The sequence below is a fragment of the Rhamphochromis sp. 'chilingali' genome (assembly GCF_963969265.1).
Source record: "Rhamphochromis sp. 'chilingali' genome assembly, chromosome: 20".
NCBI lineage: Eukaryota > Metazoa > Chordata > Actinopteri > Cichliformes > Cichlidae > Rhamphochromis > Rhamphochromis sp. 'chilingali'.
The window spans coordinates 19976585-19996813 of NC_137947.1; the positions used below are offsets into that span (position 1 = coordinate 19976585).

General features: G+C 40.0%; 1 protein-coding gene across 4 annotated transcripts in view; it reads left to right on the plus strand.

Moving 5' to 3' along the window:
* adam12b (ADAM metallopeptidase domain 12b) overlaps positions 1–20229 on the plus strand; it is a 91541-nt gene that overhangs the window by 9723 nt on the left and 61589 nt on the right. For 2 of the 4 annotated variants that reach the window (XM_080869120.1, XM_080869121.1), the window contains exons 2-4: positions 3729–3850; positions 6804–6877; positions 18218–18271. In XM_080869120.1, the coding sequence (XP_080725246.1) occupies positions 3729–3850; positions 6804–6877; positions 18218–18271 (250 nt within the window). The remainder of the gene's footprint in view (positions 1–3728; positions 3851–6803; positions 6878–18217; positions 18272–20229) is intronic. The other 2 variants (XM_080869122.1, XM_080869123.1) reach the window with 1 other exon arrangement.

The following is a 20229-nucleotide window of genomic DNA, read 5'->3' on the forward strand; positions in this document are numbered from 1 at the left end:
CTTTGTGATTCTTCTGTTTGCATAATAATGAATATTTTTACAGCTTTTTACTATACAACATATAATATATATAATAAACAACCTAATAATAAGTTGATTTGCAGTGAATTATTTATAGAAGACTCTTACTAAGAAGCTGTGGCTACTGTACCTTAAAGATAAAGATGGTTGTACCAAATATTGACTTTCAAGCGTGTTAGAATTGTATAAACTCTTTTTTAGGTAAAAAGGCAAACACAGCCTTATTTCCTGTTTTCCCAGCAAAACATAAAGACGTTAAGTTACACTTAGTTTGTATGCATATGTTGTTTGACGCTAATCTGATTGCAGAAGGTCTCTCAAGTCCCGCTGTGGTGTTCATCTTCTCTTGTGTTTCCTTGAACATTTTGCTTATAGATTGCTAAATGTCCTTCATCCTGCTGAACACGTCATAGACACCTCAGCTTCACTACTGGAACTTCAACATTATGCACTCCACACTGTATATAAATGCCACTTGTTTTGCACATATTCAACTCTGTATATTTTATATATTTTATTATTATTATTATTATTATTTTATTTTATTTTTTTACTATTTAATTTGTAAAAATGTGTATACACACACACACACACACACACACACACACACACACACACACACACACGTAGGAAAATATTTAGTATACACATCCAGAAATGCATACACTATTATATATTGTACATATATTTATTAGTTTCAGGTTGGCCATTCTTGTATTTTGCTCGTTTGTGTTGTTGTGTTTGCACATCTCTGTTGCTTGTGGGGCTCGCACACAAGAATTTCACTCGCATGTGCTGTGCCAGTGTGCCTGCACATGTGATGTGACAATAAAAAGTGATTTGATTTGATTTGATTTGATTCATAAACTCGTTTTGACCTTATGTTTTGTATTCTCTTATCCATCTCACTAGAGGGACCCTATAATAAAATTGCTTGTTGATCAGATACAAAAGCAGCCAGACATATGCATTTTTCAAAAGGTAATCCATGCTGCTTTGGCTGCTTTGCTTAAATCCCTCCACAATATAAACACCTTTCTCAATCAAAAAGATAAATGGACAAAAAGATGTGAAAGTTATCAGAGAAGCCTTTTGTTGCAGCAGGTAAAATACCAAGTCTATGTAATGAGGTAGAGTTTTTCCCAGAGTCCAGCAGCCTCTTGGATTTGACTGCAGTAATTGTGGCTCATTTTGTTTGTTTATGTTTTTGGCTGTTTCACTGCCCTGCTGAGAAAAGTGGACATCGGCCTCTGTTTGAATTCCCATTTCCTACCAGTAATACTCAGCTGTGCAGAATATGAAATAGTGGCAGAAAGAAAAATATATTTGTTAGATCATCAAAACAGAGTTGTCTTTAAAAGAAATCTGGGTTATGAGGCTATTTAAAGAGAGCTTGGGGGAAAGATGATCTTGGCTGCAAAACAGAACTTGTGTTTTTCATGTGTGACCCACAGATAATTCTGCCTTGTGTCCAATATGGGGGTACAACTGTGGTTGGCTTAGCAGTCATGGAGCTCTCAGAAAACATACGGGATTAACCCAGTTTTAGTGTGAATTTAAAAGGTTCCCAAAGAGGATAAAACCCGTGAGAATGATGATGAATGTCATATTTCTCTGCTGTTTGAAGGGAACTTTCTTTTAAGTTTGCTTTGGCAGATGTTGCAAACTGAAGCCTAGCACACACAAAATGCTACAAAAACTCATTAATTCACATATTAAAGGGGTCACTGTACTTCAAACAAAGCGCTTACCAGAACATCAAACGGCATCTAAACCCCCCCGAATTAGGGAGGCTACGTCCAACATTGAGTGAGCACGCTTACTTTACCCAGAGACTGGCCATGTGTGTGGAGGAGAGAAAATGGGCAGGATTAGATTTCACAAAACTCCCTTTGTCTCTTTTTGTGTAGAGACAAATGTAACGAGATGGATGCCTTCAAGGAAAGATTTTCCGTATGTTGCTCTTTATGATGGCAAGCTCGTTAGAATGTGGCTTTACAGAAGAATTAGAAATACTTAGATGTGGGCTGAAAACACATTGTACTAACTAGTTTGTTTTGAGCTCACCCAGGCTTGAAGTCTCCACTCCAAACTGATATTGTTTAAGGATCGCAAACTCATTTAGTGTCAGAGAGCTCTAAATGATTTGTGAGGGACCCTGGTGGAAGTGATGAAGTCTTTAATTAACAAGACGTCTGCCTGGCTTTCCTTTTATAGCTCTTTTTTAATGGCACTCCAGCCGCAGCCTGTGGTCTCAGTCATGCTGCTCCGTCTGTCTAACGTGGTTTTCGTGCACCACTAAAACCAACAAACTACCATCGGCATATGTTCAAATATCCCATTAAATGTAGGAGGTCCCTTTTATGCCCTTGTTAGCTTATTATGTACTGTGGCTAAGTTGAGAGTGTGGGCCACGCTGAGAACACAGACAAGCCGCCGTCACAGACAGTTTGAAGTTGTATGAAGCGTAGTCACGGTGGCACAGGAGTCAGTCTTCAAAGACAAGAATTGTCACCCTTTGAAGAGACAAACGTACCTGAAAATCAAAACACCTCCAGGCGGGAGGAGGAGCAACAAAATATGTGGGATTGTAGCATTTCTGCTCAGTGTACTGCTGAACTCTTGTTGCACTGTGTATAATGTTACACATGCACATGCAGACACGTGGATGCTTTACTGCAAATCTCCAAGGATTAGAGAATATGCCGAGACTTTAGATGTATAGTAAATAGAGGCGGTGCACTCACTCTCAGTTTTACTTTGTTGATAGCGGGAGCGTGAAACCTCAAACAGCCTCTCCCCTCCCCTTTTAACACTCTCTATTCAATCCTCTATGGGTTTGTAACATTTATTGGGCTACACAGGAATCCTGCTGGGCTAGCAACAGCACAGACATGCTCTGTAAGGCCGTTAGGGACAGCCAAGTCTTCTGTGGAGCTGAGAGAGACACTGAGAGAGCAGAGGGAATTGTGACTGATTCCCACATTTTGCTCCAAGCATTGATATGGTTTACTATACTTCATCTTATTCTATACACAGTAGGTTTCTTTCTGTCCCAAAAGAGCAATCTTTTAAAAACTAATTAGCTTAACCAGTTTCTTACTTTGGTAATTTAGCTCTGTTACAAGTTTGGAAGAGGAGTAAAATGATATGTGGAAAAGAGGAGGAAACAGCACAGTATGGTGCTCGTTCCTGAACTACTATACAAAGTTGGACAGGAAGAAAGATAAAGGTATATATATATATATATATATATATATATATATATATATATATATATATATATATATATAAGAAATGGGAAAGACAATTTCATCCTACCTTTTTTAGAAAAAAAACCCCATTCCCATCTGGGGAAATATTGCAGAAGAAGAGTTATAAACTGCGTGAGAGCATCTATTATTGATGCTCTGTCTGTGGCTGTGGTCTTGTTGCAAGGGTCCTTTGGGGGATAGCATATCTACTCGCAGGAACAGGAGTGAGCTTTTACTCTTTCTCTGCAGCACCGACCACAGTCTTTAATAGTGTTCTGCTCTGCTGTGTGTCTGAGCCTTCCAAGCTTTTGTTGCATTAATGGTGTGCTTGAATTATTGAGGATATTACACAGCAGCTTTGACCCACATTTCTGACCCCTTTGTTTGCAATCTGTATTGTTTGTAGCTTGATGCTAAATTTCAAGCTAATCTGTGCTGATGATCTTTTCACAGGAAGTAGTCCAGACAAGGCCGAACAGAGCGGGGAGGCAACCAGGCCGCAAACTTACGAGACCGCCATACCTCTGTTGCTGAAGGGCAAAGAGCGCAGACCTCTCAGCCAACTCACATCTGGGGTAAATACTCTCAAAACCATTTAGCAGAAATAGCTTATTGGTAATAAGCTGACTCAGCCAGATACTGAACTAATGTCAGTGTGCTTTTCAGAGTGCAGCCAAGTATAGATGTCTGGCTTTTTGTTTAACATAACCACAGTATATGATTCCTTCCTCTGTTGCCTCCATCTGTTGCCTGTCTATTTAATTTCTTTTGGTAGAGAAGTCCCCTCTTTTGCTATGTTTTCCCTCCATGTCATGCCCCTTTTTGTAGTTCTTCTCCTTCCATGCTATCGGCTTTGTTTTGAACATGTCCTCATTTCTTTGTTAAATATGAGCTTGCCACACACTAGACACTACATATTGTGAACTTATTGCTAAAAGCTCTGTAACAGCTTGTAAAGAGTGTCATTTTTTCGTTCATGTACTACACATTATAAGCTAGATTAAAAGATATATACAAATCATCCCTCTCTGGTTTCTCTAAACATGCCTTCTCAGGCTATGAAACCCTGTCTGTTCCACTTACTACAGCTGGAAAGGGAAATGTTTGAAATTTGGCATCTCTACCGCAACTTAAGGAAACTTTCCAGAGGAGGGAAATGTGTAGGTATTCAGAACTCCCTGAGCAATCAAACACTTTTCCTCGTGCAGGGAAGTCACCATCTGAACGATTTGTTTTGTTTAGGATTTTTTTCCCAGCGTTATGTGCCTGCCTCACAGTCAGTCATCACAAAAATGTCACATACTGTGGGGAAGTGAAACTACGTTTTATAGCCTTAATCATTTTGAGCTACATTAGCCATATTTTTCTATCACCTACTGTGCTGATATAAGGCATTTTTGTTAAGGCGAGACAATAGTTAAAGCAGCCTGCTGTCCCATATTAAACTTACTACAAGGGTAACTTGTGATTGTCTTATCAGAGACTGCAGTAAAAGTCACAACACAGAGGCAGATTTATGCACACACTGGTCATTTTGTTGGGTATACTTCGCTGTTCCTATTGTCTTCAGTCGTGCCTAAATTCTTCATGGCACAAATTAAACAAGGTGTTGGAAACATTGATCATTTCATCAGAGATTTTGGTCAATATTGACATCATAGCATCACACTCTGCCCTAGATTTATCAGCCTTGTTGTAAATTCCTCTTCCATCACCTCATAGTGATGCTCTTGTGGATTTAGAGCTGATGACTGTGCAGGCCGTTTGACTGCACTGGATTCACTGTCATGATCAAGAAACCAGTTTGAGATGATTTGAGCTTTGTGATGTGGTGTGTTGTCCTGCTAGAAGCAGCAATATTCAAGGAAGCTGTGGCATTTAAGCAGCTCAGCTGGTACTGAGGGGCCCGAAGAGTGCCAGAAATATCTCCCACAAATCATGCAAACAGCAGCAGCCTGAACTGTTGATACAAGGCAGCATGGATCCATGCTTTCATGTTGCTCATACCAATGTCTGACCCCATCTTCTGAATGTTGTAGCAGAAATCTATTCATCAGACCAGGCAATATTTTCTAGTCTTTTATTGTTCAGGTTTTGGGAGCCGTTGTGCATTGTAGCCTTAGTTTCCTGTTCTTACCTGCAGGAGTCACAATACTTGTGGTCTTCTGTTGCTGTAGCCTATCTGAGAGATGTTATCTTACTGCTGGTAATAGTCCGCTGACATCTGCCATCAACAAGGCATTCTCACATTTTCACAGGCATCTTCAGGCTCTGCTTAGATGTATATTACATATTTGTATCGATACGCAGCTGAACAGGTGTAAAATGGTCAGCTACGGTATACCTGCCTTGTGTGCCAAGTAGAAGTTTTCTTGGAGCTGTAAAGTATTGCAGAATTATGACACATTTTCTTTGTTGCACAGTAGACATGACATGAATTGTCCACACACATACTTGCAGACACACAGCTTCAGACTGGCCAGCAGAGTATTTCCCCGAAGGCATCGGTCAGCTATCCTAAGAAATGTCACTGTGAAAGAGCACTCTGTTCATCTAAAATATCAGCTGATGAAATATAAATCCATTTCTGCTTAGTGTGAACATGTCTGACCCTTTTTCCTCTCTGCTAGCTTACGTTCATGAATCCTTTTTTACAAAACTGAGGCTCTAAAGCATGGAACTTCTTTGCCTCTGTTTTGCCTTAAGGACGATGCTAATTTTCAGAAAAGCATTAACTCACCTTAAAGCTATATTTTGGAAATTGACATTTTAATATTTGATAGAGGATTCAATTTTTAAATGACACTTGCAGCCATTCGTCATTAACACCAAACCACTCACGTCACGTAATCATTACAGCTGTTGCGACACTTTTTCTCTTCTAAAAAAATCAAACTTACGTTTTGGACCAAGTCTGAAATACTGTCAAAATACATTATTGCAGATTTTGTGTTTTTATACACCAGTGACAAAAAGTCCCATTTTAAGTGAGGCTTTATCAATTTATTGCAAACAAACCTTGTCAGAAGCAAAGAAGCAACATGTCATTGAGTGACATGTGGTTTCCCACACAACACCATTAATTAGTCCTCCTCCTTGTTCCATTATTCTTTTGCAAAACCTAAACCAATCCACTGTCAAAGCATCTTAACATTGTCTGTTTTTAGACACATCTTCATGCTGAAAAATACACTGTTTCCTGAGTTGTCTCAATATGCTGTGAAACATTAAACAGCAACAGTACAGTTTCCTCAGTAACAGTAACAAATCCCTTCACTATATTATTCATTGTAATTCTATTCAGTGGATTTGTTTCCATTAAAGGCTTAAGGATTGTCATGGTATAAATGGAAGTTGATTCCAGATTTGGGAAGTGAATGATGTGGAAGTTTTCTTCCTGTTCCTCTAGCACTATTGTGCCTTGCCCCATCCTGCTTTGTGCACGAAAACGTCAGCTGAACCGTCACGCACGTCCACAGACAGGATTGGTGATTTCTGGGCATGACCTCATATCTTTTTGTGTTTCAGAGATATCCTGCATCGCTGCAGCTGCTGGTGCCCGCAGAAGGTGAACAGCTGATCCTGTTGCTGGAGAAAAATGAGTGAGTTTTTTCTTATGACTCATTTTAATACTCACCGGGTGCGTTGAGTTAGAAGAAACTGCATGTTTAGTATGCTAATCACACACAGAGTCAATAGATAAACCATGCTCCTGACCATTGCTTCCTCGAGTTACATATGCAAGAGGACAAGACATTGTGTGGGTCTAGGATACGGTATAGTGTATTCAAGGAGGGAGAAAATAATATGTCCCCTTGTGATTGGATTCTTTTATGGTTCAGTCTCTTGGAAGGGCTAAGAGATGAAAGCTGATAAAGAATAAGGCAGCACAGAGCTCAGAGGACATGCTCGTCCTCCCCTTCTTTGCTTTTCAGCATCTCTCATCACTTCTCTCCCTTCCATACTGTGGAAAATAACGCTGTGAACTCTGGAACGAGGGGTGAGGATCATGTAGAGTTCATAAATATGTAAATATAGCCACACAAAGTCACGCTCAAACTGAAATACACTGAGAAGAAATATATATAGAGAGAGGCAAGAAGGATAGCTGTAAAGCCAAAAGAAAAACCAGGTTACATGTCCGGGGGAAATTTAGAATCTTACAAGAATGATTGCATTACCGATTCAGGTCTTGTGTCTGTCAATATTTGTTATTCAGACGGAGTGGAGACATAATATTTTACTCTGCTGCTTTGGGATACGGATATTGACATTGAATTGATAGACTTTGTTCAGAACTGGTGAGGCCCCTTGTCACTGCTAAGTCTCAGAACAAACTCAAATTGGACTTTCGAGATTCAAAATGCAGAGCTGTGTGCGAGACAGAAAATGAAAACCAATAACTGTTGTCGAAATTTAGAAATCAAATATCGATTCACATCTTTATTCTCCATTTTAAGGAGCGATTTCAGCAAGTGGTCTATTATGTGAGCAGATGAACAAATGAGTTAGCGTACATCCCCTAGGTACTCTGCCACTCCACGCTTCGATAATTCAAAACACTTGCAAAACAAACTAGAAATCAGCTCATGCTCCTCTCTAGAAGCTAAACGCTCCTTAGAAAAACACTGTCCCAACTAACCCTTCCGTTCCTTGCTCACCATGTGACCTCCTGTAACCTCAGCATCAGCTGTGAGTCATCCGTCACCGGCTGTCACCAGCCTGGAAGCAAGCTGCCTTTCCCATCCGGCGTGTCAGGCCAGATGTGTCCTCTGATATCGCTTCAGCAGTTCAGCCAGCTCAGAACAGGTGGTCTCTGACCTCTACGTGTGCCTGTTATGTCGAGGGCGCATCCGTTGAGTCTGGGGTAGGAGGAAAGATGAGGGCGCTTAGGACAAAAAGTATGTTTGTAGTTTAGTGAAGTCCTTGAGGTTTTTTAGCAATATTTAAGATTCAGACACATCGTCTCTGCTTCCGGCGTTTGGTGGAGGCAGACACAACATGCGCTTCTGAGGTGCTGTGCAAATTAACTTTTTTTTTTTTTACCCAAATCTGCATAGTGCTTGTCAGTACATATTTCTTCACCAGATAGTCATCAGAGGCCATAGGATTAGAAATAGGATTGAACTTTGCAGATATTTATTCTGTGATTGTCTCTGATAGGGAACATCAGGATATGACTGTTTAAAGGTATAGCTCATTTTCAAAAACAGCAGTCAGTGTCTGTCCCAAGCAATGTTTAGACCCTCAGGGCCTTTTCATTTCTATCCAACTCATAATGATTTTTAACAAAAAAAACTCCAGGGAATATCCTTGGGCTCATGTCTAGTGCATCTGAAATTTAGTCTTTTGTATAATTTTTCAAAATCACAATTTGAAGATTATAATCAAAGTAAAGGCGGTTCGTCTAGCAAGCCTTCACACAACTGAATTTAATTAGAGGGGAAATGTAGTAAAAACATTAAATGGAGTGAAATTTCCAGAATGAAGCAAATAAGAAGAAGAACAATTTAGTGCTGGTATTCAGGAATCGGATACATCTGAATGAGGAGAGCCCTAGATCTCAGTAGTGTTTCCTCTTTTTGCTGAGTTATTGCATGTTTTTGGTGAAAGCTCATTTTTAAATTTAATTTAATTTTTTTTTTTTTTTGCTTCAATTGCTGAGCCCGTGCAGTTTGCTCATTTGGCACTGCTGCAGAGCACACCTGTTCCATGGCAAGTGTGAAATGATCTCAGTCCTTACCGATATAAACAAGCTACCAGATCCAATTAATAAACTGCTGGTTGTTAGCTGCTTGGCGCTGTCCCATGCAAACTTGGCTATAGCAGGACAAGTACAAATCTACTGAGGAAGAAATCAGAGGAGATCTTCTGTTTGCCTGTGTGTATTTCTTAGGCGGCATGCACAATGCCTGTATGCAGAGTCAAAGTCCCTTTATATTTGTACAACTTGTAAATGAAGTGTTACTGCACGAACACCTGAGCTTCAGCTGAATTTGTTTTCCCCTGATGTTAGAGGCTATCTCTTTTGTGTTCTTGCCAGCCATGAGGACCAAACTGTCTGAATTCAAAATGTAAGCAGCATAGATTTTACATTCTTTTGTCAGTCCGTCATCATAGCTTTTGAAAGAAGAGCCCTGCAAAGCTTATTTTCAGAATATTCCTCTTTGTGAATATTGGCTCCAAAAAAGAGTCACTTCTGTGGAAGTCTTAGTACTTTTGCACTGTACACTGTATTTTGGCTTTTATTACTTTTGTACCCATGCAACATATATATCAGAGAGTTAGTTCAGCCTCTCTTGAATGCCATACCATATCATTTTTCCTTTCCATCACAGTTCATTCAAAGTTGGCAGTAAAACAGAGACAGAGGAGACATTATATCCCCATTTTCATAAAAGCAACATGAACATCATCATATATGATATTTAAGGCTTGACCAGTTGTACAGAGCAAACTGTGTTAGACAGACATGCACACCTTTGCCAGCAGTGGCTGCTTTGAAGTATAGCATTGATCAATAGCACTGTTGCCCGGCTTTAAATGATTAATGGTGGTCATACGGGACATTACACATTAGTCCCGTACAAAGATACTTCTGTGTGTGTGTGTGTGTGTGTGTGTGTGTGTGTGTGTGTGTGTGTGTGTGTGTGTGTGTGTGTGTGTGTGTGTGTGTGTGTGTGTGTGTTGTAGTTTAGGTATTACTAATGCTTTGGGGACTGAGGCATTATGGGGATATGGGTTAGAAGGTAGAGAGGATCATCTGACAATCGGAAGGCTACTGCTTCTGTTCCTGGTTCCTCGAGTCCACACGTGTTCATAAAGGCATAAAATACAGTGCTGTATGAATATTAAAGCTAATTATAGCTTTATATGTGAAATACACTTTATAACCAGCACTCTATTTACCATTTTATGGAGACAAATGTTGCTGCATTGTAAATAATTATAATGCATGGATGAAATTTGAGGTTAAATTAGGTTAACCAAGTAGTATTAATGATTTTTGATTAAAGGTAAAGTACGTTCCCATTAAATCAGTGGTTCTTAACCTGGGTTCGATCGAACCCTAGGGGTTCGGTGAGTCGGTCTCAGGGGTTCGGCAGAGCCTCCGCCATGACATGCATGGCTCATTTTGTGCACCAGTAAAAAAATCACATTTTATTTTTCACTAAAGAGGGGTTCAGTGAATGCGCATATGAAGCTGGTGGGGTTCGGTACCTCCAACAAGGTTAAGAACCACTGCATTAAATGAATGCAAATCAGTGAAATTAAGTCATAAAGTCACTGAAGTCATGGATACATAACTGAAAATGTTGGGGCTGTTGCATTATACGTTCACTATATATGCAGAAAACTAAGAGTCAGATTCATGTACAACTGTGTATTTTGTGTTGTCTTTTTGGAAAATGAGTTAAACTTAAAATACAGCGATTACCACATTTACTCTAAAAAGAAAAAAACCTATTGGGGATTTCGGTACTGGATCATTCCGTCTTCTGAACAAGTAAATGTAGGAATATTAAAATGCCAAATAATGTAAACTGTTGACCTGCAACAGAGTTGCTGAGAAAATAAGTACTCAATGAAATTCAAATATTTCCTATTTTGAAAGGTTTTCCCGATGCTGTTGAATGGAGTTTACTCAGAAGAGATCTGAGTAAACTCTTGAACACTTGGGCCCTTTTCTTAAGCAGTAAACACACAACAATTTTCAAGCTGCATTCCTAAAACCACTTAGACCAAACAGTGAAACACTCATAACGACTCTTTTTTTTAGAAAAATAAAAGAAGCACATGGGGGAAAAGTCTACTGAACATTCATGGTGCACTTCATTGGAAAAAATAGAAAATATGGCATTCAGGACATGGTACCATTATGTGGCCATTTACAAAAAGGGAACAGTGACAAAGAGGACGCACGCAGGCACTCATGCACATATTTATATTGGCAACATGATGTACTGAAGCGTCAGTAAAAACCTGATGATCCACAAACTAAATGGCCTGTTCTCTTCTTTTGATCTCCTGTTCGTAGTGGCCACAGAGAATCAGCTGTGATTGGGTTGCACTCTTTGCCCTGCCTCCTTCATTGTCATTCCATGAGCGACGTGTATCGCAGTTCCTCAGATTTTATCTAAAATTGCTGCTCTTGTTCTTACTCTTCATCATCCATCACCTCTTGCACACTGGTTGCTTCTATCATCACTGGGGTCAGTCTTCAAATCACTGAGCTGTTTGTGGACTCTGAACTGGGTTCGTGACATCATTTTCAACAATTGTGGATAATTTTGAGCTATTGTGTGGAAGCTATGTGCTGTATGTTTAAATTCTTCTGCATGTGGTTAACATTATGTATCACAAGTTCATAATCTGTTTTAGCGAGTGTGTTTTTAGAGTTTTGCATGAAGATTTGATCAAATCTGTTAGTTTTGTCTAAGTTTTTACAAAACGTGATTTAATACATTTGTTTAGAGAATGGAGTTCTCTTTTTTTACAATTTAAATAGTGAACACATAGGCTAGGTATGATTATTGTGCTTCACTATGATTTTTAATAAAATACATCTTTTCAGCTATTCTTCTTGAAACACAATGAGCTTGATGTGTCCATATTCTAACTAGCTCACTACACAAGACCATGCATTTCCCATTGAGAACATTTCCTTTCATTCTTCTCTGGCAGGAAAGAAAAGAGGAAAGAGGCCTTTTGAAACACATGGCCACATCTAAACAACATCATTATGCTTTTGACAAAAAAATCCCCATAGCAACATCCTCAGTGTGTTTTCCAGGGGAAAGAAGATGCACTCTATTTCAATAACACAGCTGACAATGCCAACATCTCTCTCTTCGTGCACCACAGAGCAGATATATTATTACGCAGTTCATTCACTGTGAAGAGTTTTTGGCAAAAAAAGAAAAAAGAGAGTGATCCCAGGTTACTGTCGACTATGAGATAAGTTGAACTTTATGCAATACCCATGTGTTTGGGTGTCAGCTCTGGTACCTAAGCAGGCCTGTGTTAGGGACTGCATGTGTAACTACTCAGTGATAATAAGTAGTAATGTGTTTTCAGGCATTCTAAGTAAGCACGGTCAGTAAATGGGTTAGAAACTGGATCTTGGAAGTTGAAAACAGCAGCAAACTTCCTCTACTGGGTTCTTCCTGCACCAACTCTTCTATCACTCCCACTTCCTCTGCTCCAGTGAGTCTGTGATCGAGTTGTAGCGATGCTTGCTTCCTGTCACATGTCTCTCTGTTTCTCTGGCTATATTCAGGTCCCCCCACTGCCACCAACCCCAAACACCCCCTTCTTATGCTATCTCTTCCTATCCTCTCCTCCCACGCTCCCCACATGCTCGCTTGTGTTTTCACTGGTGGCAGCTAATCTGTCACCACGCAACCTGAGACCCTGTCAAAGCCACCGGTGGGAAACGTTGGACCCCAGGCTGCTGTTTGGTGCCAACGCATGTGTACTTGTACTTTGGTGCCAACTCTCTGTATGACTTTGTCTTTGGATGCCAAGCCATTTTGTTGTGCCTGTCACAATTAATTCAGGCATTATTAGGTTAAACACCTACAGAGGATTTGGGTTAGCGGCTTTCTTTGCTCCATTCAGTTAAATAGTTGTTCTCAGACTTTGTTTTCATAGGGATTAAACACGGTGGAACATTGTATTTTATTTTGTTCAGCGGCATTGGAAGGTTATTTTTGTTGCCTTTCGACAGAGCCAGGATATCTGTTTTCTCTTGTTTCATGCAGGTCAACTGCAGTAACAATGGGTCCCTTTTCCTGCTGCTTGGTCAGCCAGAAAAACAAAATACTTTGGCAGTCGGGTCTATACATTGACGAGTATCCCGAAACACGCATCCAGTTTGTTTGAGTATTGATCCGATTGTGAATTCTACCTCTGACATTGCATTTGTAGTTTTTGTTAAGCTTGGAGCGCATAGTAATCACATTTTGCCTCCTGCCATCTTTAATTAGTTAGCTGAACAGTTTGTGGATAATGCAGATCGTCCTTGGGGACAGTTGCCCAAATCTTGAATGACACTATGAAAAGGAGAGAGAGGGAGGGTAATTTTAGGTGTTGCTTTTTTTTCTTCTTTTTTTTTTGAACACTGGGTCAAAGCCAAGCTCGCTCAAAGACGCTCACATTCGACACTTTTTTCCTCTACTTAGAAATAGTTAGAAATCTGAGGTTAGTACTGAGCCAAGACATCAAATCATCCAATTTGATGTCATCCAACAATTATCCAATCACATGACAGCGACAGTGCATTTAGGCATGTAGGCATAGACCTACTAAAGTTCAAACCGAGCATCAGAATGGAAAAAGAAGGTGATTTGTGACATGGTGCTGTGCTGGTCAGGGCGGTCTGAGTATTTCAGAAACTGCTGATGTACTGGGATTTTCCCACACAACCATCTCTAGGTTTACATATAGTGGTCAGGGACGAACTGACAGGAAGGCAGTAGTAACTCATTACAGCCAAGGTAAACATAAGAACGTCTCTGAATGCACAAGTGAGAAACCTTGAAGCAGAATGTCTACAGGAGCAGCAGACGACAGTGTGTGCAAGAAACTGAGGCTACAGCAGCAGGGGACTGCATCAAGTGCCACTCCTGTCAGCTAAGAACAGGAAACTGCAAAAGCATTGGCTCACCAAAATGAAAAAATAGAAGATTGGAAAAATGTTGCTTTATTTCACATTCGGTTGGTAGGATCAGAATTTGGCGTAAATAACACAGAAGCATGAATCCATTTTGCCTTGTATCAACAGTTCAGGCTAGTGATGGTGGTGTAATGGTGTGGGTGACATTTTCTTGGCACACTTTAAACCCCTCCGTACCAACTGAATTACCACAGCCTACCTGAGTATTTTTGGTGACCATGTTCATTAGTTTAAGAGCACAGTGTACCTGTCTTCTGATAGCTTCTTACAGAAGGATAGCACACCATGCCACAAAACTCAGATGATCTCAAATTGGTTTCTTCAGCATGACAATGCATTCACTGTAGTCAGATGGCCCCCAGAGCCACCAGATCGTAATCCAATAGTACACCTTCAGGATGTGTTGGAACAGGAGAGTCAAATCATGGATGTGCAGCTGACATATCTGTGCTGTGTCATGTTATTCTTTCAAAATGGAACAAAATCTCTGAGGAAGGTTTCCAGTACCTTGTTAAATTTGTGTGATTAATAATTAACTGTGCGTAAAGAAAATCACATAGTTCCCACTGTAGACACATATTTTGCAGCTTGCACTTGTTGAATAGAGCACTTATCTTACAATTCGACTGCCTAAAACTGTTGCTGGACTGAAACAGATGAAGTCTGGTATGTTGGTGAATAATTTGAAAATGTGTTCCAGGTATTGTTGTGATTGGGCTTTCGCTGAAAAAGTTTAATGCACTAATGCAGTCTATCAGCACATGGTATCATCTATTTGCTCCTGCTGCAGACCTATTTTTAGGTGTCTGCAGCAGCAGAGAGGATGCTGAGGTTGTTGTCATAGCACTTAACTAATATGGTCGTGTTGGTCTCTCTCTCTTTGTATTGTAATTTCTCATTTATGTAAGGGGATATAGTGGAACCTTAAACATACCATACAGAAAATAGAGAATGGTCACCTGTCAACGGAGCTAGTTAGGAGAACACTTAGCATCCTGTGAATGTAAGCAATTCACTATTTAGTTTCGAGGCGCTTTGCAGAGAGTAAGAGGCTCCTAATGAGACCAAAGGGGTGATGCATTTGCAGCCTTGTTCGCAAACCTTTTTTGTTTTAAATTACGCTCTGTGATATACTCAGTAGGGCATCAGTGGAATGAACTGTTGCCTCGGTGTCGGTGAGCGGAAAATCTATTATCTGTGTTGGAGTTTTTGATATGTGGAGTGGGGCTACAGATGTTGATGCATAATATCCACATTTATCCTGGGCATCATTTATCTGCATCAGCAGGAAATATGTCCTGGAGAGTGTGCTATATGAGCGATTACATTACCTCACTGTACATCAATAGATTGCTCAAGATAATGAAATGCATGTGCGATTTGTACATTATCATGCACATTCATATATTTGTCTACGGCAGGATACAGCCATTAGTGTACAGTTTGTCATCGGATTTCAGTTTCTAGGCCAGGGACTCAACCTGCAGAGTATATCATAATAACGTTTCACACACAACCTTTCAAAACCCTTAGCCATAAAAGCCTGGTGTAAAGGCTTTAATGAGAAATCTTTTTCAAAGCAGACATTGCTTTGTGCATGATTCACATCCTATGCCATATCTCAGCAAGGAATAGAGAATGGGTCAATTGTAGGAGACCCATGAGAAATAAGGACTGAGACAGAACAGCTCAGCAGCTGTTTTACAATCTCATGGGTGTTTATCTGATATGCTTATTGCCAGCAATAAGACTCAGAACGCCATCAGTCACTGCAGGTAATATAAGATATGGAATATAGAGTTGTTGTTTTTTAATTCCTGATGCTGCTTCAGCACTAGGCATGCAGCAGTTTAAGCGGGTATTGTCATTAACGTTGCAGATCCATTCAGTTTAATGTCTTCCTTTCTAAAATGTGTATACACTAGTGTATACAATACAAATTTCTAAGTGTAGAATTTATGCATTTCAAAACTATTGTGTTTTATTTGGTTAAATGTAGATTCTTAGTAATGATTCTTAAAATGTGTTTATATCTTATAACTAGACTAGAGTCTCATTTTTTTTTGGTTAAAACACAAATTGTTGTTGTTGTTAACAATAAAAAAAACTACATGCAAGCAAATAATCTGATTCATTTCAATATTCATTTTAAGATGTATTTTTCTTGTAGTAAAACTTTTCGGTTTACTGAAAATCATTTTCTTACAAACATTGTTATTAAAAGTAAGCTTTGCATGTCTGTGTGTGTGTGTGTGTGTGTGTGTGTGTGTGTGTGTGTGTGTGTGTGTGTGTGTGTGTGTGTGTGTGTGTGTGCTGTTTGTTTTCAGAAGCATGTACTGCAGCCTCTCTTCTGAATTGGGAATAGCAGAAATTAATCACTGACTCGTCTTAATCGTATTGCAAATAAGAAGCTGAGTTTGTGAGATAAGCACTTTTTATGCGCATGTTGTTACTGTTTAGAGAATAATCCAAAACTGCTATGGTTTTATTTTCTTTTTTTTTTAAGTAAGTGAACACAGAAACACGTATGAGGAACATACTCAGTCATAATGCTGCAGGTGTCTGTCCATTAGTGTGACTGTGTGCATCTCAGAGTTGAGCCATGTTACAGCAGGCTTAGTTTAAGTTACCAGAGGGCTCCTTAAAAGATGAAGTTGACACATGTAGATTGATAGAAACGGGTCTTTGCTGGCCACCTTGTTAGGTAAAACACTTTAATTGTCACATGGCAGCAACTTAATGTTACTTGTCATAGTTGTCGGTGTCAGGTGGGCTGGTCTGAGTATTTCAGAAACTGCTGATGTACTGAGAAAATATCCAGTTAGTAGCAGTTGACTGGGAAAAAAATACGTTGTTGCAATGCTACAGTAACTCAACTAATTGGTATAACCAACCAACCAAGGTATGCAGAAGAGCATCTTTGAATCCACAACATAAGGAGCCTTGAATCAAATGGACATTAGTAGCAGAAGACCACAGTGGGCGCAGGAAAGTGAGATTATGCTACATACAAAAGATTGGAAGGATATTGCTTGATCTGATGAGTCTTGATTTCTGCTTTGACATTCGGATGGTAGAATCAGAACTTGGAATAAACAGGATGGAAGCATGGATCCATCCTGCCTGATATCAAGTTTATTGGTATATTACTGCTGCACATGTCTGTCCCTTTATGGCCGTGTTCTGATGGTTGCTTCCAGTAGTCAGAAAGCTCAAATCAGCTGTTTTCTTGAACACGTCTCTGAGTTCAATGTATTGTTGCTGTCCAATAAAGCACCTTTTTGATGTGGTGAAACAGGAAGTTCACATCAATGACGTGCAGCTGAAACATCTGCAGCAGCTTTGTGATGCTATCAAATCAATACAGGCCAAAATCGCTGAGGAGTGTTTCCAGCACCTTATTGAATCTGTGTCACAAAGGATTAGGGCAGGTCTGAAGGCAGAAGAGGGTCTAACCCAGTACTATCACAGTGTACCTAACACAGTGTTCAGTGAGTGGATAGCTTTTAAATTTCGTTTGACTCTCCAAGCTCTTTGGGGAGTTTAATTCTCAAACATTTCATGCTGGCGAGCAGTGGCGTCGTTAGGCCTATTTTAGGGGTGCTGAAGCCTCCCTAAAATATTCTTAAGCCCCCCTAAATAATTTGGTGGGGTTTTTTTTGGGGTTTTGTTTTTTTTTAACTTATTCGATTTTTTTTTTACAGAACTTGCAGACAAATTCAATATAAAGATGCAGGAATATGAGTTTAAAGAAATAATAATATAAACCTGTCGCTATTCACACAAATATGATCATAACTCGGTTGGTCCCTTTCGCTTTACATTGTTAAGGTAGCGTCAGTGCTTCGTTATCCAATCCGTTCCAGTTGTTCACAGGGGACATCCACATGACTGAAAATCCAGTCCTCGTTTTCACTGCTACTTTACACTCCGCTCGTATACACCTGCAGAAACACTAGCGTGCATGTGGCAAACGGCAAGAAATCATGGATATACGCAAGTTTTTCAAGAAAGTAAGTCTTCATCACTGGCTGGTAGTAACAATTAGTTAGCTCCAGCTAACAGCAGAGAATCCCATGTAAATAATGAACCAGGTGTTCCCCATTTTGTAAATAAAAATCTGGCTAGCGCACTAAGTTAAATTGTTAGCATAATTTTAATTTCTGTCACTCGTTTTAGCTCTGAAAAATCCAGCTGAGCTCATTCAGGTATGGTTATCATCAGTGGAAATAATAATAATCACTCCATCCCCATTAACCTGTAGGAGTCAGGGCAGAGGAGCACAGAGAGGCAGAGGGGAGAGACCTCTACTGGAGAGGTGAGTCAAAGGATGGAGTCATTTGTGATGGAGACAGTCTGATTAGAATTTTATGGGACTCAATATGGATATGAAATATGAAACATTTCAGTCACGGTACAACATATAAGACCTGTTTAACTTGAGCTTTTATTTAGGAGAGTCAAGGTTAGAAAGTGGAGAGAGCAAAGAGATATATATATATATATATAAGTCAAATTAGCCTGACTCACATATTTTTGAGGGTTCTATTTTAATATTACTTCAATTCAAGTAATTTAGTAATATTTTTCAGGGCTTTAAATTGCAACCATTTTAGTCACATGCGTGCTCAAAATATAATGTTTGTAACTTCAAAATATTTGGGAGCAACAAATTACTGTGGAGCGGGAGCAGAAGTCATGATATTAGCAATTTACATTACAATTCAGTATGTTTTAATGTATCTTGAAGGGTGAGGCAGAAGGAGTGGCTGAGGGAGAAAAAGGTCAACAGGCAAGTTCAAGTCAGAGAGAGCAAGGAGAGACAGAGGAGCTGCAGCAAATAGATCGAGAGGCAGAGGAAGATCAAGTTATTACAGAGAGAGGAGAGCAAACAGGCCAAGAGAGGGAAAATGATGAAGCAGCTGCAGCAACTCATTCTACTACAGGGTTTGATTTAGGTGACAAAGACACAGGGCCCAGACAGGTGAAGCTGAAGAGCTATCCACATGATACGTTTGGTACACAGAAGCGAGCATTTAACCACAGCTGGTTTGAAAAGCACAACTGGTTAGAATATTCAGTCAACCAGAATGCAGCTTTCTGCTTCCCATGTAGAGTGTTTGGCAAAAACATCAAACATGATAGTTTGGTCAGTAACGGTTGCAAGAACTGGAAGAAAGCTTTAGTCATCTTTGGCAAGCATGAGATGGCACAAACACATAAGGACAGTGTTGTTACATGGAAAAGCTACCAGGGAACTAGCAAACAGGGAAACGTTGCACAGATGATAGCAACTGCAAATGTGAGTGAGATAGTCGAAAGAAGAGAGTATCTCAGACGAATTGTTGCAGTCACCTCTATGTTAGGGAGACAGGGACTCCCTTTTCGTGGCCATGATGAAGGTGAAGACAGCCCAAACAGAGGGAATTTTCTTGCATGCATGGAGCTTTTGAAGGAGTTTGATCCTTTTCTTCAAAAACATAATCCCCCATCAAATGCACAGTATATCTCACCAACATCCCAGAATGACATGATTGACTGTTGTGCCCAGGAAGTTACTAGTGTCATTGTATCTGAAATGACAAAGTCTAAAGTCTATTCCATCATGGTGGATGAGGCAAGGGATAAAAAGGCAGAGCAGTTAGTTGTTTGTGTCAGGTACGTGTCAGAGGGGGCAGTGAAGGAGCGTTTCCTTGCACTTGCAGAGATAAAATCATTTGATGCCCAGTCCATTGCAAATGAGATTCAGCAGCAGATCCAAAACTATGGTCTTGCAGAGCTTAAGTGTGTAGCACAAACATATGATGGTGCAGCCGTTATGAGTGGCTCCACTGGAGGTGTACAAGCACATTTTAGAAGGCTCCATCCTGAGGCTATCTATGTGCATTGTTATGCTCATCAACTCAACCTGGTTTTGTGCAATACTTGCAAGGCTGTCCCAGAGGCTGTGGAGCTTTTCAGCTTGTTGGAGTGTGTGTATTCTTTCTTCAGCACCTCCCTAGTCAATCATCATAAGTTCATGGAGACTCAGGCAAAGCTTGGATTGACAAAAACTGAGCTTGTGCAACTTTCAAACACTCGCTGGGCATGTCAGTTGCGATCAATCAGTGCAGTTCTTGAGACATTGCCTGCCATTTTGGAGTGCCTATCTGCAATTGGATCCCCCATAGCTGTTGGTCTCAGAGCAAAGCTCTACAAGTTCTCAGCAGTCTATGCACTACTGATGTTTCAGTCGATTCTGTCTGTAACCGAAGGACTCCACAAATTCCTGCAGAA